General features: G+C 32.9%; 1 protein-coding gene across 4 annotated transcripts in view; it reads left to right on the top strand.

Moving 5' to 3' along the window:
* The window catches only part of MCM8 (minichromosome maintenance 8 homologous recombination repair factor), a 39,772-nt gene extending 21,577 nt beyond the window's left edge, over positions 1-18,195 (top strand). For 3 of the 4 annotated variants that reach the window (XM_074287899.1, XM_074287900.1, XM_074287901.1), the window contains exons 13-19: positions 2,504-2,645; positions 8,823-9,018; positions 9,560-9,779; positions 10,406-10,615; positions 11,514-11,590; positions 15,413-15,602; positions 17,988-18,195. In XM_074287899.1, coding sequence (XP_074144000.1) covers positions 2,504-2,645; positions 8,823-9,018; positions 9,560-9,779; positions 10,406-10,615; positions 11,514-11,590; positions 15,413-15,602; positions 17,988-18,080 — 1,128 coding nt within the window. In that variant the 3' untranslated portion in view covers positions 18,081-18,195. Of the gene's footprint in view, positions 1-2,503; positions 2,646-8,822; positions 9,019-9,559; positions 9,780-10,405; positions 10,616-11,513; positions 11,591-15,412; positions 15,603-16,741; positions 16,924-17,987 lie in introns of those variants that run through there. The other variant, XM_074287902.1, reaches the window with a different exon arrangement.
* Positions 18,196-23,224: the final 5,029 nt, after the last annotated feature.

The following is a 23,224-nucleotide window of genomic DNA, read 5'->3' as shown; positions in this document are numbered from 1 at the left end:
GTGAAATGTTTTATATATTTTATCTCATTTTATCCTCATGTAAACTTTGTAAAGTAGGTACTAGTATTATCTCCATTTTTAAAATAACTATACTGAGCCTTAGATAGGCAAATAACTTGCCCAGAGTTATATAACTATCGATTTTGTGAGGTAGTATTCAAACCATGTTTTTCTTAATCAAAATTCAGCACTCTGTCCACAGGATCATATTGCTTTTGAGACCTAAAGTGTTAGCCACTATTTTGCTATCATACTTTGACCAAAAGTTTGGTACCATTTATAAGCTACTCATGTCATTTTTACAAATATATTTTACAGATTACTCGTTGCATGAATTTTTTTCTTATTTTTTTTTTATAATTTATAAAATTTTTATTCTTCCATATTTGTTTTCAAAAATCATTCATCCTGTGACTATCTATACATAGTAATGATTCAGTTAGCAATCCTGAACAGTAACAGTGGAATTGCTCATATTTTCAGGTTTTATTAGAATCCTTACTTAAAAATAGCAAAGAAGATTTAAAACTCTGAATTTTTTTTTTTCAAACTTTGGGCTTTTAGACCATTTTATGTACTGCATACTCTTTTGATTAAAATATTTAGTTTCATTTTAAATCACTGTAATTATAATTTTTAAAAAATTATTTGACCTGGGGCTGCTAGATGGCACAATGGATAGAGCACCAGCCCTGAAGTCAGGAGGATATGAATTCAAATCCAGCCTCAGACAATTAATACTTCCTTGCTGTGTGATTCTGGGCAAGTCACTTAACCCCAATTGCCTCTGGGGTGGGGGAATTATTTCAACTGTTTCAACTGTTAATATTTTAATTACTTCATGCTGGCAATTTGCAAAATTACAAATAGGAACACTCCATTTACTTTTTTTCAAGTTGCCAATGTATGTTACTTGTGTGTGTGTGTGTGTGTGTGTGTGTGTGTGTGTGTGTGTGTGTGTGTGTGTGTGTGTGTGTCTATCTTACTTTAATTACATATTCTGAATTAGGCAGGATTAAAAATGTCCTCTAGAATTGTCTTAGGGTCCTGAGTGTCCTGTACATATGTTTAGATTAAAGCATTTCTAAAAAGGTTTTAAAAAGGTCTTAGTGGCCTCTCCTAAGTCTGTTTTATAAGACAAGCTTTAGAAATTGAAAACATAATATGGTGCTTTACACAAAGTAGGTAATCAAAATATTTGTTGAGATGAATTGAAAAATGACAACTACACTTTTGCCATTTGAATTTAAACATTAATTTGTATAGTTCTTAAGAATCTACTGTTTGCAAAGCATGCTTAAGAATACCAAGATAAATTAGACATAGTCCCTTCTATTGCTATGTTTTACAGTCTGATAAAACAAGTAACAAAAAACAAATAATTGTATTATAATATAGGATGTGAAAGCCAACAAAAGGTGCAAATTGACACATTCCAAAGGGTACAGGAAAGGGGGTAGGCAGATCTGGGGTGGGGAAGAAAGGGAATAACATTAAGGTAGACGAGGTATAAAGTTAAGCTTTGTATGTTGGCAGCCTGGAGTTCAAAATCACTGGAACAAGGAGATTATAAGAATATGAGACCATGCTAACAATTCAGCAATGAGTCCAAGCGATTGGGGAAAAAGATTGTTGAAGTTAGCAGATCAGAGGATAAATTTAATCTTCTGACAGATAATAATGTTGTATCTTTGTCTCCTGGAAGCCTTCACAGGAGATAGTTGAAGGTGAAGGTATAAGAGCCTGGTCAGGAAGCAGGGGTGACTTTCTGTTCTGGGAAAAACCCTAAAAGGCAGGAGATGGAAGCGATCTTTGGTCTCAGAGGACAGTCTGGAATTGAAAGTGGTCCTGAAGTAGGGATCCCTCAAAATATAGGAATCCAGAAGATGGGAAGATTACCTCCTGAGATGGAAGTTAGAGAAAACTTAATGATAAAGTTGTCATTTAAACTGGGCCTTGAAGAATATATATGAATTGAACAGATGGGAAAAGTATTCCAGATAGAACAATTAATATATGCTCAGAGAATAGGTAACATTAATGTGTTTGGGGGAAAAAATAGAAGTAATTGGGCTGAAAAGCTATGTTACAATTAAATCTTGGTATATAGATTGTTTTTAACATTAGAAGGAATTCAGACCTTTCTCAGTAGCCAATTTTGGCAGCATTTAAAGTTTCTGAGTTGAGACATGGTCAAATCTTTGCTTTGTAAATATTCTACACCTAGAATAATGAATCAGTAGAGGGAAGACTAAAGATTAGGATAATGGTAATAGGTTTGAATAGAGATAATAAGGAACCAAAATTATGGTGGGACTAGTGGAAATAAAGAGGAATTGATATTTGTAAGAGGAATATAAAGATAGAATCAAGAAAAGTTAGAATTAATAATAAGGAAGATTTGATAATTCAAAGATGGCACTATATATATATATATATAATTTTTTTTTTGGTATGTTTACTTTTTTGTTTTCTTTTAGTGGCCTTACCTTATTTTCTTTAGGCAGTGTGTAATGTTGCGCCACGTGGTGTTTATGTTTGTGGAAATACAACTACTTCATCTGGTCTAACTGTCACACTTTCAAAAGATAGTACATCTGGAGACTTTGCCTTAGAAGCTGGTGCCCTGGTACTTGGTGATCAAGGTAAGAAAGAAAAATGAAGCCAAATTCAGTAAACTAAAGGCTTTTCATTATTTTCCCTTCCTAAATTTTTCTATCATTTTTAGTATACTGTTTGCAAAGTATTAGCATATAGGGATACTTCAATAATTGGCAACAAATTGTACCAATGTAATGGGAAAATAGCATTGCAGTTTTTATATTTTGAAAAGAATGGCAATTAGTTTGAAAGTAGCACTACACAATTGAGAGATGTGCATACTTTGGAATAGCCACTAAGTATTTTTAACCTAATTTCTAAGTGCAGCCATATAAAAATCCACTCCTCTGGATTTTCAGAAATAACTGAGGGCTCATAATGTAGTTCATCAGTTTATTTAAAACTGGCTTTGTGGAAAACAAATTATTGTTACCAGTGCTCATTGTGGATGTTAACAGAGGTTAAGTATGAAAACTGGTAATTTAAAGTATGAAAAGTAATAAAGCAGATATTATATTATGAAGTGAATTATTGTACACAATGCAACTAAACATGTTACTTAACACCAACATCTCTATTATACATTGCAGCATCATAGAGAACAATTCAGTAAGTACTAAATAAAAGATCCATGGAATTATGGTATTGGAACAGTGAATCACATCTCAAAATCTGTGGTTACTACTATTTTATTTTAGATAAATAAAGAGCTACTTTCATTAAAAAATGAAAAACTTAAGGTTTCATTTTATCCTTACATATTCTTATAAATTATTATTCTTTTATACTGTTCACAGTTGTAAAAGTTACTGCAAATCAAAAAATTCTTTTTTTAAAATTTGTGGACAAATAAGAAAATGAGTAATTATATAGACCTCAATACATTATGTAGAAGATCCTTATAAAATATTGACATGGATAAGAAGTAGGCATATAGGTTAGTAGGTGTTGATTCTCTCTCAGTAACCCTTTTAGATACTAATCTGGTCCAAGATTTTTCATGCCATTGATACCTTCATATCTGCAATTATTTTTTTTTCTAATTTAATATTTTTTCCCCAATTATATGTTAAAACAATTTTAACATTCTGTTTTCAAATTTTGAATCAAATTTTCTCCTTTATTCTAGCTCCTCATTCAGGAAGCCAGCAATTTGACATAGGTTATATATCTATAGTCGTGCAAAACACAATTCCATGTAACTCATGCTGTGAAAGAAAACACAGATCAAAAAAACCCAAGAAAAATAAAGTAAGGAAAAATGTATCTTTGATCTACATTCTGGCTCCATGAGTTCTTTCTCTGAAGATGGGTAGCACCTTTCATCATAAGTCCTTCTGAATTGTCTTAGATCATTGCTGGAATAGCTAAGTTATTCACAGTGGATCTAAGTCTTTCCAGGTTTTTCTGAGAGCAGGATTGTTCAAAATCTGGTATTTCTTATAGCAGTCACTAATATATAACAACTTGTTCAGCCATTCCCCTATTGATGGACATCCTCTCAATTTCCAGTTCTTTGTCACCATAGACACACACACACACACACACACACACACACACACACACACACACACACACACACACACACACAAAAGCTGATAAATATTTTTGTACATGTGAATTCTTTTCCTTTTTGGTATTTATCTTTTTGGGATAAAGACCTAGTAGTGCTATTGTTTGGTCAAAGGGTACACATTATTTTATAGCTCTTTGGACATAGTTCCAAATTACCCTCCAGAATATACAGCTTTATTAGCAATACATTAGCGAACAACACATTAGTGTTTTAATTTTCCTATATCCTCTACAATTGTCATTTCCCTTTTCTGTCATATTAAGTCATCTGATAGATATGTGATGGTAGCGCAAAGTTTTTTTTAATTTGCATTTTTGTAATCATTACTGATTTAAAATATTTTTTCATATGACTATAAATAACTTAGATTACTCTGACAGAAAACTGTCTGTTTATATCATTGTACCATTTATCAATTTAGGAATGTTTCTTATTTCTATTAATTTGATTTAGTTTTCTATATATTTGAGAAATGAGGTCTATATTAAGGAAATTTGCTATAAAATTTTTTCAAAGTAATGATTATCAGTTATGTATTTCTCTCCAACCTGTTTTCCAAATGTTTATCCTATTCTCCTTTCACCCTGTCTTTTCTCAAAAGTGTTTTGCTTCTGATTTTTACCTCCCCCAATCTGCCCTTCTATCAACTCCTTCTCCATCTCTTATCTCTTTCCCCTCCTTTTCTATATGGTAAAATACATTTCTTTCTTTTAAAAAAAATATTTCTCATTGATATATTATTTTTCCAAATACATGTAAGGATAGTTTTCAATTTTCATTTTTGTAAGACTTTGTGTTCCAAATTTTTCTCCTTACCTTCCTTATTCCCAAGAGAGCAAGCAATTTGGTATAGGTTAAATATGTTCGGTAAGATACATTTCTATACTCAACTGAATTATGTCTATGTATTCTTTATTTGCAATATTCTCTTGAGGGTAAGGTTCATGCTCTACACTCTTCCCTTTAATTTTTTTTTTAAAGATAATCATTCCATCATATTTATTTGCTTTCTATGTATATTACTTCTACTTGTCCTAATAATGAGAATATTTTTTAAAGTTATATACATTTTCTCATGTAGGAAAGTAAACAGTTTAATCTTATTGAATCCCTTATGGTTTCTCTTTCCTATTTACCTTTTTATGCTTCAGTCAGATTTTCTATTCGGCTCTGGTCTTTTTATCAGGAATGCTTGAAAGTCCTCTATTGAATGTCCATTTTTCCCTCTGAAGGATTATATTCACTTCTGTTGGATATGTGATCATTGGTTGTAGTCCTAAGCTCTTTTTGCCCCCTAGAATATTCAAGATCTCTGATCTTTTAAGGTAGAAACAGCTAATTGTGTGTCCCCGTGATATTTAAATTGTTTCTTTTTGATTACTTGCAATATTTTCTCCTTGCCCTAGGAGCTCTAGAATTTGTGTATAATATTTCTGGGAGTTTTCAATTTGGGATCTCTTTCAGAAGGTGATTGATGGACTCTTTAGAATTACTATTTGTATCCTCTGGTTCTAGAATATTAGGGAGCTTTCCTTGATAATTTCTTGAAAAATGCAGTCCACACTTTTTTTTTAATCCTGGTTTTCAGGTAGCCCAATAATTTTTAAATTGTCAGTCCTGGATATATTTTCTAGATCAGGTTTTTTTTCTAATAAGATATTTCACATTGTCTTCTATTTTTATTCTTTTTGGGGTTTTTTTTTTTTTTTTTTTTTTTTTTTTTTTTGACTCATGGTATCTCAGAGTCATTACTTCCCCTTGCCCAATTCTAATTTTTAAGGAATTATTTTTTTCAGTGGCTTTTTGTGCCTTTTCCCCATAGAACCAATTCTGCTTTTTAAGGAATTCTTCTCTTCAGTGAACTTTTGCATATCCTTTTCCATTTAGTTAATTTTAGTTTTCTAAAATTCTTCTCTTCATTTGATTTTTGTGTCTCTTTTACCATTTGGCCTATTCTGTTTTTTTCAGATGTTATTTTCCTCAGTAATTCCTCTGTTTTACCAAACTTGATTCTTTTTAATGATATTCTTACAGCATTCTCATTTCTCTTCCCAGTTTTTTTTTTTTTTCTCTATCTCTCTTGATTTTTAAAATCGTTTTTTTTTTTTTTTTTTTTTTTTTTTTTGGAGACTTTAGGAGTTTTGACTTTGTTGTCTTCTTCTTGATGTGTATTTAAATCTTCCCTATCACCATAGTAACTTCCTATAGTCAGGATCTTTTTTCTACTGTTTTGCTCTTTTCCAGCATATTTCTTGACTTTTAACTCTGTATTAAGTGGAGTTATACTTCCAGGGTGAAAGGGCTACAGTCTCAAGTTTTAGGGTTTTTTGTGCAGCTTTTTTTAGAGATAATTCTGTTAGTTTTCAGTTCTTCCAAAGTAACATGATCTAAGGAGTAATATGTTTACCACTCCCCTGTACTGGTGTGTGAGCAACTACAGGCACTCTTTTCCACCCTAAAACTGTGACTAGAACTCCTGTTTCCCTGAGGCTGTCAGTTCTATTGTGCTAAGTGCTGCTTTTCCCCCTGGGATTGAAATCAGGATGATCCTGATCTGAATATTAGGCAAAGCAATGGAGTCTTGCTTCCAGTGCCAGCAAAGAGACCCCTCTAATCTCCTGATTAATTGTTCGATTCTTACATTCTGTCAATGATTCAGCCACTCCCAAGGCCTACTCCTGTTTTGCAGGAGTCTGGTCTGTGCTGCATTGTGTTCCACTTTCGCCCCACTGCAACAAATCTTTTCTACCAACCTTCTGAGTTGTCTTGGGCTGGAAAATTGTTTCATTCCATCCTTTTGTGAATTCTGTCTCTCTAGAATTTGAGTCATTATTTAAAGGTATTTGGAGTAGAGTTCAGGCAAGTCCTTGCCTTTTTTCTGCCATCTTCGCTCTTGAACTTATAAATCAGTCCCTTAATGTAAAAAGGAGGAACTCTTTAGGCTAGGTATGATTGATTTAATCCTAAAACAAGGTGTTAAGTCAGTAGAATTAAAATAATGATTCTCTAGTTTACATGTACTTAGTATAGTTCTACAAGTTGACACCTATTCTACAAGATTGACCTATGATGATGTACTTATAATAGAGTATAATAGAGTTTTTAAGAGCCAACAAGGACTGAAAGAAAAACTTTCCATCTTCATCAGCCTTGTGTTGGATCTCCTGCATTTCCTCCACTGAATCCAAGACCCATTCTAGAGGGCCTCCAGAAAGCTAGCCCGGCCTCAGGCAAAGGAGACAGATTGTGAAGGAGACAATAAAGACTTTTTTTTTCGTGGTGATTATTTTGCTGAAAACAAGGCTGGTCCGGAGATCTCCAGAAAGCTAACCAGAACACTACACCTTAATATCATCTTAATTGTGCTTCCCCTAGCATGCACCTTTTTAATATTATAATAGTATTATTATTCACAGTTCTAGACTGTTTGTCCTTTGATCTCAAAGACTACCATGACATCATAGAGGTAATGTCATGACATACAAGTAAATTGGATTTAAGTAAGGGAGAACTGTGTAAGTTCATCAGCCTCACTTTCCTCTCCAGAGCCATCTGAATCCAATGACAAAATATAGATCAAGACAACTGGAGATGGCTTTGGATGAAATGGGAGACCTATACTATATGAGGAATGTAAAATGGGAGTTATAAGTTATGATTTCCACAGAAATCTCTGAGGCAAATGCACACAAACATATAGCTGAATAGCAAAAATTGCTGTCAGTATATTCTGCTATAAGTAGAATCACTATCAATATACACATATCAAATCATCTTTGGTTTAGTAGATAAGTCCTAGGGAACTCCTGGAGGCATGTAGAGATGAGACAGTCCATTTAACTGCTAACTTTTCAGAATAGAAAACATATATAGCAGTAGTTTGGATGGATAACTTTTATGGTTGATGTGCTATATTAACTACTAGAAACATTTAACTTTTGATCAGCATCTAGAATCATTTATATTAAAAGTACCAGGTTTTTTTTTTTTTGTTTGTTTGTTTGTTTGTTTGTTTTAGAAGTTAAATAGTCAATATTAAAACTGGAAGAGTGTCTTAAGGCCCACTGCCTTTTGATTTTACAGAGGAGGAAACTGAAGTCCAAGGGTTAAATAATTTTCTTAAGATCACACAAATGTTAGATAGCAGGTCTAAAATATTTGAATCCAAGTCCTATGACTCCAAATTCACTACTGAAAATTAAATATTGTTATTATTAATTTTAAAAATAGAGTAGGTGATTTGACACTTTAGATAAATTTTTTAATTGAATTCTATGATGGTAGAGTATACAGTAGATGGTTTATTATGAATGATATTGGTGTTATGTAACTGTTTAGCTATGAGTATGAACAACAATTCTCTTTGTGATGCAATGTTTTCTTTATAATTTTTCATGCTTCAAACTGCCAGAAACTAGTTGATCATTATTGTGAAATTTTAGATATTTAAAGAACTATTGTTTTGCTTCATATTGAACTACTTAAATTTAATATGTATTAAATACAAAATACTAACTTATTAATTATGCATTTGTTTTTTAAATTGTGGTTTAGTTGTGTGTTTTATTTATTAGTTTTTCTTATATTTAGCTTGAGAAAAAGTCATTCTCCTTTTCCTTTAATCTAAACTTTACTTAAATTGCAGGTATTTGTGGAATAGATGAATTTGATAAGATGGGTAATCAGCATCAAGCCCTGCTAGAAGCTATGGAACAGCAAAGTATTAGTCTTGCTAAAGCTGGCATTGTCTGCAACCTTCCAGCAAGAACTTCAATTATTGCTGCTGCAAACCCAGTTGGGGGACATTATAATAAAGCTAAAACTGTTTCTGAAAATTTAAAGTAAGTCTTTATTAACAGTTAATGATGCAATAAAATGACAGGTTTTTCTTCTAATATAGGTCATTATGTGACCCAATTGTATTTGGATGGTTTTTTTTTTTCCAATTTTTTTTTTTTTAACTCTAGCTTTGTGAAAAGGGCAACCTATTAAAAAAAATGGGCAAGAAAAAGACATAGTAAGATGGTATCTTGAGTTGAAGCTCCAAGGCAGAGTGTATCAATCCTAAGGTTACAAGCAAAGTAGAAATAAGCAAGGGGTATTTGGGGTAAGGTTAGGAGATAAGGAAATAGAGTCCATTTCACTCATATATCAGACAGAAAGAAGCCATCATGAGCCACTATGGCCTATGTGCCAGGAATTCCTGACCTTTTCATGAGACTTAATGCTGTACATGCTAATTGATCTTTAAAATGAAATGTTTCATTCTTTTGTTAACTTTAAGTTTTTGTTTCTTAAATTTTACTTGTTATTTTTGAGTAATAAGGGAAACAGGGTTTGTTCATTTTTTAAAATTCTTCTTTGTATTTATAAACCTTCTAGAATTGGGAGTGCTCTGTTATCCAGATTTGATTTGGTATTTATCCTACTGGATACCCCAAATGAGGATCATGACCATTTACTTTCTGAACATGTGATGGCAATAAGAGCTGGAAAGAAGAAAACAGTTTCAAGTGCCACAGTGTCTCGTATGAGCACTCAGGATTCAAACACTTCTTTGCTTGAAGTTGTCTCTGATAAGCCTTTATCAGAAAGACTAAAGGTAAGTATTTCCTCATCAATATGTTTCCTCCTCAATCTTTTTCTTCTGTTTAGATGTGAGAAATTAATTCATTCTTTTTTTATTGTATTTATACTAAATACATTTAAGCTCTGCTCTTTACTTCATGTACTATGTGAGAGTTAAGGATAGTATCAGTTTTATTCAAAATAATTAAATTCAAACAGATTTTGAGAGTCAGATCTCCTTTATAAAACTTAATATCTAGAGTTCTAAAGATATTTAATGTATCCTCATTATATGTGATGCTTGCTGATGATTTTAGATCGGTGCTACTTAGTATCATTTATTCTCCATTTATTCTTATGCTCTCTAATGTTTTTAATGGGAATGGATGTTGGGTTTTATCATATGTTTTTTCTGCATCTATGATAATAGTCATGTGATTTCTATTAGTTTGGTTATTGATGTGGTTACTTTTGCTGATAATTTTCCTGATGTTGAACCACACCTACATTTCTGATATAAATCCTACTTGGTCATAGTGTAGTTTCATAGTGATATGTTGTTATAATCAATTTGCTAATAATTTAAAACTGATAATTTTTTAGTAATCTTTTTGTTTTATCTACATATCTATAATCCATATACTTGAATCATTGCTTTAGGTTTCTCCTGGAGAAAACTTAGATCCAATTCCACATTATTTATTGAGAAAGTATGTTGGATATTCTCGGCAGTATGTTCATCCAAAGTTATCTCCAGAAGCTGCTCAAATTCTTCAAAATTTTTATCTTGAACTTCGGAAACAGACTCAAAGATTAAATGGCACACCAATTACCACAAGGCAGTTGGAGTCATTAATTCGTCTGACAGAGGTTATTTTCAGTTGTAAAAATTTAAATAGTTTTTATTTCTTTACTTTTACTACAGTTTGCTGTTCTATATTATTTTTAAAAGCAGATTTGGTGTCTTTCATGAATAGGCAGTTGGATAATTTGTATACAATCATAAAATAAAAGATATAAATCCTTTAGCCAGTAGGACTGCTTATTAACTTACTGTAGAGTGTTCTTTGAATATTTGACAGATCCATAATCTCTTTTTGAAGTATTTGGGAAAAGGATATAAAGTATTCTAGAACTCCAGACTACCAAGTTTTATACACACACACACATCAAGGATAATGGAAGGCTTATACTTCTAATAATCAAAAAGTAACTTTTATCATTTTAAGAATTAGGGCCTTGTGTTGATTGATGTTACTTAAAATAAAGAGAGATTACTATGAACTTAATTTCAAAGTAATTAAGTTTAAAAAAAATTTTTTTTGTATTCTCTGTTTTTTACATTGCTGGTTTCATACTTAAGTACTCCAAGGATTCATGGCTTTATTCATGTGAGTACTCCCTCAACTGATGCAGTTCAAAACACTTTTATACCTTAGCAGACTATCTTTGTGATTTCTTTCCATTCTAGTAGACCTTCTACTAGCTATTCTCTTCTGACATTGTCTTTGATAAACCAGAGTAATCTTCACACTGTGCTGAAGCCTTGGAGTACAACTCCAGTGAAATTATCATATTGTTACTATGATAATATTTCAGATGATCAGTTCTCAGCCTATACCAAACTAATATGTTTGGAGTTGCACCTTTAAAATACTTGTAATGCATAAACTATAGCTACCTCTAATGACTGTTATTCTAAGAGGAGCAAATATGTTAATTTGTATTACCTATCAAGACTGAAAATGTATTATGAATTTTGTTGAAGGCTCGGACAAGGTTAGAATTAAGGGAAAGAGCAACCAAAGAAGATGCAGAGGACATAGTTGAAATTATGAAGTACAGGTGAGATTCAAATTTTAAATTAAACTAAGAAATGATAAATGAAATAATGCCATTTTGTTGCAAATAGATTGTTGATTTATGTGTACCTGATTTTTCTGCTGAATCATTATTTCTGTGAAAATGATTTTAATAACAATGTGGACAAGAAAACTGTTTTTTATCATCATCCCTGCTAAATGATACTGAATATGGTTGAATCAAAAGGGAATCTCACCAAAATATTACCTTAATCAATTGATATATATGTGTGGCTTTAAGGTATATAGCTTTAAACAACTTTTTCATGGAAGCTTTTTCCAATGACATTAAAATGTCATTTGGATTCAATAAGTGTGAAATTCTTAATTTGCACCAAGAAAAAATATAAAGTTAATCTTTGAGCTTGAATCCAGAGCTCAAATAGAATCAAGGATAAAAGCAATACTTATGAATACCTTGATTTTCTTCAGGTAAGACTGAAGTCGGAGTTCAATGGGTGAACACTTTAGTGAAATTAACACCTTGGCAATGCCAGTGTTAATATTTGCTTTTGGAACAGTAAATAGAGAAAACAGTAGATTTTGAAGTATCCAAATAAAATCTGTACAATATTTATGAAACACAGGGACCTTCACCCAGGGAAGCTGTAAGAAGATTAAGAGCCTTCAAAAAAGAAGGAGAAGGGCATATAAAGATTCTCAGCCTATTAAAAAATTGAAAACTTAATAAATATTTTTGAAACAAATTCCACTACAAAGCTATAGGCTGACATAATGCCTCTGGCTTTGATCAGTATAACTGAAAGTGGTTTCATTTATCTCTATCTCAAAAGCTCATTAGAAATCTATCAACTAACTCAAAGATGTTTTCACAAAAAGGGAAGTAGTGTAGGTGTTGATATAAGAATTATGGCATTAACCCTTTGGCTATAGGTTTGTTTTTGTTTTGTTTTTTTTCTGAAGCAGTTGGAGTTAAGTGACTTGCCCAGGGTCACTCACTAGCAAGTGTTAAGTGTCTGAGACCAGATTTGAACTCAGATCCTCCTGACTTCTGGGCTGGTGCTCTTATCCACTGCACACCTACCTGCCCCTAGCGCTGTAATATTCTTAATGCCCTCAAGCATATCTTTTTTTAATAGACTTTGATTTCAAGATTCAGTTGATCACAGTTTCTACTACTGCCATTTGTCACTATCTTCTAAAAAAGTCAATTTTAAAAGTAACTCATGAAATTAAACCTTTCATTATAACCCTAATCCAGTCAATGATCATGCTATACACACTCTGAAATTACTTCAAAGTCAGTTACCAGTTATTTCCTCTTTGTTAATTTGTTATCAGTTTTACTTTTATAATACTGTTTGGTGCTTGCTATGTTCCAGGGGCTTTTTTGATTCATTTTGAAGTACAATATATAGATATAAGACTTTTAAGAATTCCATTATATAATCTCATTAGGTCATTATCACATGATCCTTAGCTTTCTCAAGCCTCTAGAGATTCCTTTTAATAAAGATCCCTATTACCATTGTGGACTTTGAGTGTGAAAAGATGGAAAGCATTGTTTTATGAAATAATCAAATGTAGGGAACTTAACGGAAACATCAGAGGATCTGATATAGGAGCCTGGAGAGTGTAGAGAGTGATGCTATTTGTACTAGAGCTATAGTTGTCTGCTGGCTATTACAGATTAGTTCTCACATGAGGTGTCAATATTTATTTAACGTTATTTTTTACATTTTACCTTATGATCCATAGATTTAATTTTGGGTAGAGATGAAAAGGGAAGTGTCCCCTTAGTCAACACTGTCCTAGCAAACTTAAATTAACAAGGTGTATATATTGACTTCATTTGAATGAGCCTGTGCAATTTTTCACAGAATTTTCTTTTACAGTTAGTATCTAGGCTAAGATTGTTTGATGATGAGCTATTACTTGTGTTTATCACAAATCTTAAAAAGCAAGATAACTAAATGCCTCTTCAAATGGTTTTTTGTTTCTGGATATGTGATAAAATCCAAGTCTGCCAAATTATTTATTAACTCCTAGGAAGAATTATGAGACATCATTCTGTTTTGCTTCAATTTCCTCATTTCTTCTAGTTTTATTTGTGGCAAAAATATCAGTGTGGATATAGATTACTTCCAGTAGTATATATAGTAATGAGTTACTGGATAAAGATTGCTCATTAAATACTAACGTCTATATTAATGCATAATCTAATCTGAGATCTGTGTAATTCTTAGTATCTTCTATCCTGGTTTCTTCTACTATTTTTGTGGGAGTTGAAGAGGTTATACAAAACAGAGTTCTAGTCTATATTTTTAACTACTTCATATGTCATCAAAACCAATAATCTCATCCTGTAATGGTTGTCATTTTTGTGCTAAGTTTTTTCATTCATACAGAATTCATTATTTTTTTCCCAAAAAAACCTAACTCTTTTAAACTTTTATATTTCTGTTAAGGGCATTGTCATTCATCTAGTTACCAGGTTTGCAATGTCAGACTCATCCTGAGCAACTAATTCTCCATCACCCTACATAACTAATTAGTTGCCAAATTGTGTCAGCCTCCACAACATATATCACATTTGTCTCCTCTCCACTACCCTGGATCAGGCCTTTTTCACCTCTCATTTCGACTACTACAATAACCTAGTAATTGGTCTTAACCTCTTCAGTCCATTCTCACACAGCAGCTAAAGGAATAGTCCTAAAGCAGAGTTGCTTTAATCTAATTATTAGTGATTCAGGGACTTTGTTCCACATTTTGTTAGCTTAGATGTCTCATTTTAAAAACTGACTCTTCATATATTCTTTGACCATTTATCAGTTGGGGAGTAGCTCATATTCTTATTTAACATGCCTTGAAAATGAGATGCTTATCAGACAATCTTGCTGCGAAGGTGTTTTTCTTTTTTTTGCTAATTCAAGATAATTCAGTTCTCTAATTCTCTAATTCTAATTGATTTTGTTAGTATAAAAACTTCATTTTAATGTAATCAAAATTATCAATTTTGTATTCTGTGACCCCTTCCATCCCTTATTTTGTTATACACTGTTCCCCTAGATATAGATCTAAAACTTAGATCTAATTTCTTCTCTGTTCCTAGTAATTTATACATGCTGTTACCCTTTATGTCTAACTCCTATTTCCATTTGAAGCTTATCTCAGTATACAATCTATGATGATGCTCTAAATATATTTTCTGCCTTACTGTTTTCTAGTTTTCCTAACAGTTTTTCTCAGAGTGAATTCTTACCCCATTAGCCAGCATCTTTGGGTTTATCAAACACTAGCCTACTATGTTTGTTTGCTTCTGTATGTTGTGTACTTAATCCATTCCAATAAGCAGTCTGTGTCTTCAATCAGTGTCAAATTGTTTTTAATGATTAATGTTTTATAGTATTGGGATCTAGCACTGTCAAAACCCCTTTTCTTTCCATTATTTCCTGTGAAGATTCTTAACCTTTTGTTACAATAATAATTTTATTCAATTAGGGGTGGGAGTTGGAAGGTAAGCATAGATAGCAATAGGTTGTCCAAAAAAAAAAAAAAAAAGAGGGCCATTGAAACTTGTTTTTAAACATGAGAGAATAAAGAGATGATAATCTTGACAAGCAGAATAACCTTAAAAATTGCTTGTTGAAATTATTACAAACCTGAAAGGAAACTTAAGATTTATAGTTTTATGTATAATCCTCTTTCATTGCATATAGAAATGCTCATTTTAATTAGTCCCAAAATTCAGAATAAACATTTTTTAAAATGTCTTTTACAGTCTAAAGGTTTATTACCATTTTTTTATCCCTGCCATATTTGCCAAATCTCTTTGTTTTAGTATGCTAGGAACTTACTCAGATGAATTTGGGAATCTGGATTTTGAACGTTCTCAACATGGTTCTGGAATGAGCAACAGATCAGCAGCAAAAAGATTTATTTCTGCTCTCAATACCATTGCAGAAAGAACCTATAATAATTTATTTCAATATCAACAACTTCGACAGATTTCTAAAGAGCTAAACATTCAGGTAATTTTTTTTAATATAATTCTCTGCAAAGTGCTCTTGTTGGGTGTGGGGATAGGAGGGACCAGATCTTTTTCATTGGCATAGGGAACACCCGGTGAGGAAGTTCTACCAATGTACATTGGCACCTTCTCCAGAGCTTATAGTCCTTGAAAACTGAATGCGGTAATAAAATGTTATGTGACTTGCCCAGGGTCATTCTGCCAGTGTGGGTCATAGAACAGTACTTATATCCAGGTTAAGACTCTCAAACTGGATCTCTCTCTACTGCTTCTTAGCTATAAGATATTTTATATCATAATACCAAATTTTCAATTACTTTTAAAGTTTGTAAGACATTTTATGTCTCACAGTAAGCAAAGGTAGGTGCACTGTAGGTTTTATTATCCTCATTTCACTAGTGAGCAAACTGACATTCTGAGAGAGTATTTGACTAGATCTGGAGTCAGACATTTAATAGGTCCTAGGATTTAAAACTCTTACTCCAAGTCCATTGCACTAAGCATTATGTTACACTGCCTTAAGGCAATGCAGTCGTGAGCCAAAGTGGTCATTAAAGCAAAATGTGTTCAGCAGATAAATTAGAATAGAAGTTATTATTAGCAGTACACTACTGAAGTCAGTATGTTTAATCAAGAATATTCAGCTCTATTGTTATTTGGCTAAAACTGAGTGTTTCTCATCCCTCCTAACTTACATTTTCAACTTTTGTATTCCCATTTATTGTTTGGTAGTTATTTTTGTAAGGCATTATTGACTTCTATAAAGCTAATAACTAGAAAAAGAAAGCAAATATATTTAGAGATTTTTCCAATCAAACCTTTGTATAAATAAGATTTTTTAACCATATAAGGGAATTTTTAAAGGAAGTTACTTATAGTGAGTGTAGTAAGGTGTTAGTTAAATTTTCTTTAATATTTTGTTTCATATTTCATAAATCCCAAACTTGAACAACTTCCTTCAAACTGCAGTAGCATTTCTATTATTGTTTTCTACTTTGAAGGTTCCTTGGGAATAGGTAGGACCATGTTATGCCTCCAGGGATGCTGAAATATAAAGAAGAACCAAAAATAAAATTATTCACTGTCTCTTGATTTATTTTCTTTTCAAAATTTTTTGATGGATTTTGTTTTTATTTCTAGGTATGTTTTTTCCCCTCTCCAAATCAGTCATCATCCCTTAAAACAAAGAAAAAGAAATACATGAAAAAAGAAGTTCAGTAAAATAAAATTACACATTAACCAAGGACAGAATATGTGTACATTTTTTTTACTGGTTCTGTTTATTTCACTTGTCACATTCCTGTGAATTCTTCATATTCACCATTCCCTATAATATAGTATTACTCCATTATTTTATATACTACAATTTGATTAGCATTCTCCAGTCAATGGGTATCTACTTTGTTCTAGAAGAAGTACCACTATACAAATATATTTATATATTTATGTTGTATATATGGGAACTTTCTATTAGTTCAGAAGAAAGTAACAGCAAGAACAATTGTATTTTTTTTTAATAAAGAAAATGGCATAAAGTGTAGGTTCACATTAAATTTACAGACCTTTTGTGCGCTATGATACATTTGGAAATACTCACATGAGGGATTTTGGTATTCAGAATTAGAGAAAAATTTATATCATTCAACCCCAGTTATGGAGTTATGCTTTTTGTGAAGCAAACTGATTTGGATCTCTTTCAACTTTTGTTATGACATAATATTTAAATCATATATTCATTCTGGCTTTGTTGTGGAATGTGGTATTGGCCTAAACCTAATTTTTGCGAGACTGCTTTCTAGTTTTCCTAGCAATTCTTGTTTGGGCTTTTGTCAAATACCCTGAGTATTGGGATTTTTAGTTTGATTACGTTTTTCCATATTCTGTTCCACTGGTGGGTATGCCAGCTCACACCTCCCTTTTCCTAGTCTAGGATGATGCTCATGGAAGCACACCTCTTTCTCAGAGATAGTGCTCTTTCTTTGTATTGTCTCTCCCCTCAGATTACATGCAACATAAAGTCTACCATCTTCCAACACAAGCACATGCTTTTTTCCCAGTTAAAGTGTTCATCAGCAGAACTTTTCTCATTTACCCTATGATCAAACCCTCTCATCTTTCATATTTAGAGTGAGTCCTATCTTTGTTATACACTGGCTTTTTTGTCCTTGGCAAGTCATTTAACCTCTCAGTGACCCTGACAGCTATCTAAGATTCGAAATAGCAAATGGCATCTATCTACAGGTTGCCTGGTAGAGAGTTTCTTCACTGCTATAGTTTCCTATACCAATGAAATCATAGGTCTGAACAGATATTCAACCATAATTAGTATAACAATTTTAGCTTATTTTACAGTTCACTTGCCCAGAATTTTCTTTTTTTCTTCCAGGTTGCTGATTTTGAAAATTTTATCAATTCATTAAATGACCAAGGTTACCTCTTGAAAAAAGGTCCAAAAATCTACCAGCTCCAAACTATGTAAAGTGAGTTTCCCCAAATAATTTGTTTATCATTAAGTTACTTTTTTAAAAAAAAAAAATTTGTCTGAAATGTAAGAGAAAGTATATGTGAATTTACTGTCAATTTAATGTTAGTGATATCATTTTCATAAAATAATTTTTTGTAGTCAGAAATGCCATATGAAAAGAGAACCAAATGTAGTAGATAAGGTGAACTAAAAAAAATTTTTTTTTTGTCAGCCTCCTTATTCATTTCCCTTCAAAGGTCCACAGTTTTTACCATTTTTCTTGCTAGTAGTAAAAAAAAAAATAACCTGAAATATATCTCAATCATTTTTTATACTTATATTTTTCACGTTAAAAAAATCAGTTTTGAATGAAGAACAAGGTATATTTAAATTTTTGAATTAAATAGTTCCAACAAAAAATTACATAGTATTTATTGGAGCTTATTTTCGCTCAAATTTTATATTACTTAGAAATTAACATTTGACTGTATATTTAATATTCTTCAAAAGGGGGTTTTCATATGTGAAATTCTCAGCTTAAAATTTAAAATGAAATTAAAATGAGCCATTTTTTTTGTACTTATTGTAAATGATGTAGATGATATTAAAACTTAATTTTATAAAAACTTTTAAAATTTATGTATATTAATTTTGCTATTTAAGCAAATGAGAATTTAGTATAAAAAGGATGTTACTGCTTGGTGGTTGTTGATTTGTTTTTTTTTTTTTTTTAATTTCATAAATAAGATAGACTTAAAGATAATGAGCTCAATTTCCTAGCATATTATGGTTCCAGAGAGTAGTTAGAAATTTGGAGATACACTTTTTAATGAATGAATGGCTTTAAAATTGTTTAGTTTTACTAGGCTGAGAGTTATTTTTTGTTCTCATTACCGATTCTAAAATGATCTGTTCCTTATTTTCTAAAACCTTTTTTTTTTTTAAATTTAAAAATATGTGAAATTTAGAGGAGGCATTATGGTATTGCTCCCCCCAACTCTCCCCACGTCAAGGTACATGTATTCTTCAGGATTTATTTCATGATCTTTTTCCTTTAACTTTTGCATCTGCTTAAACTTTATCCAAGATAAAAAGCAGCAGTTTGACTGATTGCCTCATCTCTACATGCCTCCACCAGTATCCCAGAACTTAGCTTCTAAGCCACAGATGATTTGATATATGTATATTGATTGTGATTCTGTTGGTAGCAGAATAAATTGACAGCAATTTTTGATATTCAGCCAAATGTGTGCATTTGCCTCAGAGATTTCTGTGGAAATCATAACGAAGGACATAAATCACTTTACACAAGTCCTATTTTATATCCCTTATATAGAACAGGTCTCCCATCTCTATTCATTCTGATCTATATCTTGCTACTAGACCCAGTTGGCTCTGGAGGGAAAAGTGAGGCGGGTGACCTTGCCCAGCCCTCCCTCACTTAAATCCAATTTACTTGCATGTCATGGCATCCTCTCCCTGATGTTATCAACAAATTTCTCAACTTTAATCTTTTCTTCTCTATCTATTAGGTTGTACTGAAACTAGAATTTCTCACGGCCTCCCTGGCCACCCTTTCCAGGATTGGTAGCTCCTTCACTCATTCTTCACATTAGCTGAGGAAGAGAAGTTGGAGTATTTCTTACTACCCATTGTCACTTCCAGGTTCTTCCTTTTCTTCCATCACTTAATAAAGTCTCTTCCTTTGGGGTTCCTGCTGTTTATATCTATCAAACAAATTCCAGGTAGTTGTCTATAGATTTTCTCCTCCCTCTGCCCCCTTCCTCCCCTCCGTTCATTCCACTTTCTCCATAAGTCTTATTCTTGGCTTACAGTTTTCTCTCAAGTCTCAACTCCTACACTCATACTAGGTAGAATTCAATATTCACATTGATTCTCCCTCAGATATCCTACTCAGTTCCTCAACATACTCAGCTATTTTGAGCTCTTCCTCCACATAACCTCATCCCCAGTCACCCACAAAATGTGCCAACTTGATATCAAAAGTTCTGAAATTCTCACATCTAATTATTATCTGTTGGCCTTTCACTTCTCCCTCTGCATTCTTGAGTCCTCAATCTCTCCCACTTTTCTGTACTGTCCTCCCTTTTTTCAATTCCCCTCGTCCCTATATATTGCCAGTTATGTCCATCCAAGCATCAATCTTATATCACTCCAATCATTCATTATTTTCTTTCCTACATACATGTAGAGAAAAGCATGCAAATGTTCTGGGTCCACTACAGATTTACATTGTTGTTCAGTTAGGCCTGATTCTTCCCGACTCCTTACTGGGTTTTCTTGGCAAAGATACTGTCAGGGTTTCCCATTTCCTTCTCCAGAGGATTAAGACAGAGATTAAGTGACTTGCTCAGAATCACCCAGCTGATATCTGAGGCAGAACTCAGATAGTCCTGACTCCAGGTCCCATATTTTATTTCCTGAACTTCACAGTTGCCCATCAGATTTATTATACAACTCCAATTGAGGCCTCACTGGTGCTAGGCAATCCTGCTATATTTCTTATATTTACTCACTATTCTGCTCTCCACAGCATCTTTTTTTATCCTTCCTCAAATCTCCCATGGCTTCCCTTCCTCTCACTCTCAGCTAAGAATTTTGCCTCATATTTTACAGAAGAAACTGAGGCCATTTACCTTTCTCTTTTATCACTCAGGTACCTTCTCCTACTTTATACTTCCCTAGTCTCATATGAGACTATAATCTCCAATAGTGTTCCCTTATCTCCAGGAGTAAATACAAAATGCTTTGTTTGGCATTCAAAACCCTTCATAACTTGTTCCCTCCTCCCTTTCCAGTCTTCTTTTACCTTTTTCCCTAACACATACTCTTTGATCCAGTGACACTGATTTCCAGTCTATTCCACAAGTTCTCTTCTCTCCAGGAATTCTAATTGTGCCTCATGATTGGAAAGCTCTTCCTCTTAGGCTCTGACTCCTGACTACCCTGGCTTCCTTTAAGTCCTAATTCAAATCCCATCTTCTATAGGAAGCTTTCCTCAACTCCTCTTAATTCTGTCTTTTCTCCATTATTTTTTCCTATTCCCACCTTCCAGGATTGATGCTTGGATAAAATAACATTTTTAAAGCAATCTGTATATAATAGCAATGAAGTGATATAGAAATACTAGCTTTTTTTTTTTTTTTTAATTTCAGTAAATGTTTTTTCTAAGATATTAGAAAAGACTATTGGCTGATTGTCAATATGATTGTCATATTGATGGAGGCTTTTGAACCACAGTATTAGGAATAATGATGTATTAAGTTATCCATTGAATCAGAAGTATCAGTCACATCTCTGGAGACTTTAACATTTTGCTAGTACATTTTGGAGGAGTGAACCCAGAAACAATGCTGTACCTGTAGTGACTAAACAATGGAGAAGTATTAGAGGAGGCTTAGATGAGCTGATTTTAGCTTTCATCTTGACTTAGTTGGTGACACTAGCTCTAGGAAAAATAAATTTAAAGGTGAGGAACTTGGATTTAGGTTAACTTAGCAGAACCTCTCTAGAAGACAAGAACTCACTTTCCCAAGTCTTAATTTTTTGCTGTCTTCTCCCACAGACTCTACCAGGCCTGATAGTTGGGAAAAGCCTGTGGGTTTTAAGGCAGTAGAGGCAACATAGTTGGCAAGGTCCAGAGGATGTTAGGATGCAGTAACAAGGCAGATTATATAAAGCTTGATGGTCTTCCATCTCACAAGGGTTGTTGATTCCTATGGTGGCTTTTGTGGTGAGATAGAAGTAAGTTGCTAAGAGCCACACCTTGGTTAAAACTTTTCTGTTAATTTGTTGTTCAATCATGTCCAACTCTTTGTGACCCTGGGAACCATAGCATAATAATGCGGTCCATGGGATTTTCTTGGCAAAGATTCTGAAGTGGTTTCCCATTTCCTTCTTTGATGCATTAAGGCAACAAAAGATTAAGTGTTTTGTCCAGGGTCACACAGCTAGTAAAGGTCTGAGGTCAAATTTGAACCCAGTTCTTCCTGACTGCAGAACCTGTGCTCTATTTATCAAGCCATCTAGTTGTATGCTGTTTATAATCCACATTATAGGTAATGTGATTCTCAAACTTTCAAGATCTAGGATATCTATGTATCCTGCCCAATGGTTTCCTCTCCTAAATTAGTGACATTCTGCAGTGTAAACAAGTCTAATTATATGCTTATGGGCTAACTTAAACCTATATAAATGACAGCATGTTCATTGTTAATTGTTTACTAAGAGTGTCTAGTTGCCCAGAGATGAGCATTCTCCTTCTGTAAGTAGGTCCCAGAACACTTAATTCCTTTGATAAAACCTTCTGAATGGCTACAGTATATCCACTTGACCACTAGAGGGTGCCTAGACTGAAAATGCCTAGATGGCTTCTGGTTAAGTTCAAAATCATTCTGGTTTTAGAGAGTTACCTAAGGAAGTGACTTGCCTCAAATCTGGGGATCAAGGGACCCGTGTATAAGGGAAACCCTAGGTACTACACATGTAAATTAATAGACACACTTCCTCATCTTTAATTATTGAATAATTTGTGGGTGGGAAAAAATTGTTCACCTGGAAGATAGTTTTGCATACTACCTTTTTGATATGGATGAAATTTTAAAATGTCCTTGGCTTCTCGGACCTATTTTCTGTGTATCATAATAAAACTCTCTGAAGGCCCCCACCAAATCATTCTTACATATAATACCTAGTCACTTGGAGAGTAGGCATTTTTGAAAATTTAGTTCTATGTAAATGCTAAGCAATAGACAGATTAATTGTAAGTGGAGAAACAGAAGACAGAAGAGAACTCTTATCAGAAATTAATGGTATTATACATATGAATATGGAGTAATTTAGCAAACAAATTATAATAGATTTAAGACATTATGACTAGGACTCTGAGTTGGAAATTCAATTCAACAACTTACTACAGTGTATTCTCTATGTTAGGCACTGTGCAACATGAAAGGGATATTAGTCTTGACCTGTAGCCTTTTCCAATAGTAGGAGTACTCAGTCTAATTGCTTAGAGACTAGTAAAGTTAGAGGAATGCTTTGCCATTTCCTTTTCTAGTTCATTTTATGATGAAGACACTGCATCCTACAGGATCAGTGACTTCCACAGGGTCATACAGCTAGTAGGTATTTTAAAG

This window comes from Sminthopsis crassicaudata, chromosome 2 (assembly GCF_048593235.1).
Source record: "Sminthopsis crassicaudata isolate SCR6 chromosome 2, ASM4859323v1, whole genome shotgun sequence".
NCBI lineage: Eukaryota > Metazoa > Chordata > Mammalia > Dasyuromorphia > Dasyuridae > Sminthopsis > Sminthopsis crassicaudata.
Note: the sequence above shows the minus strand (reverse complement) of the source record. Positions and strands in the feature narration are given on the sequence as shown.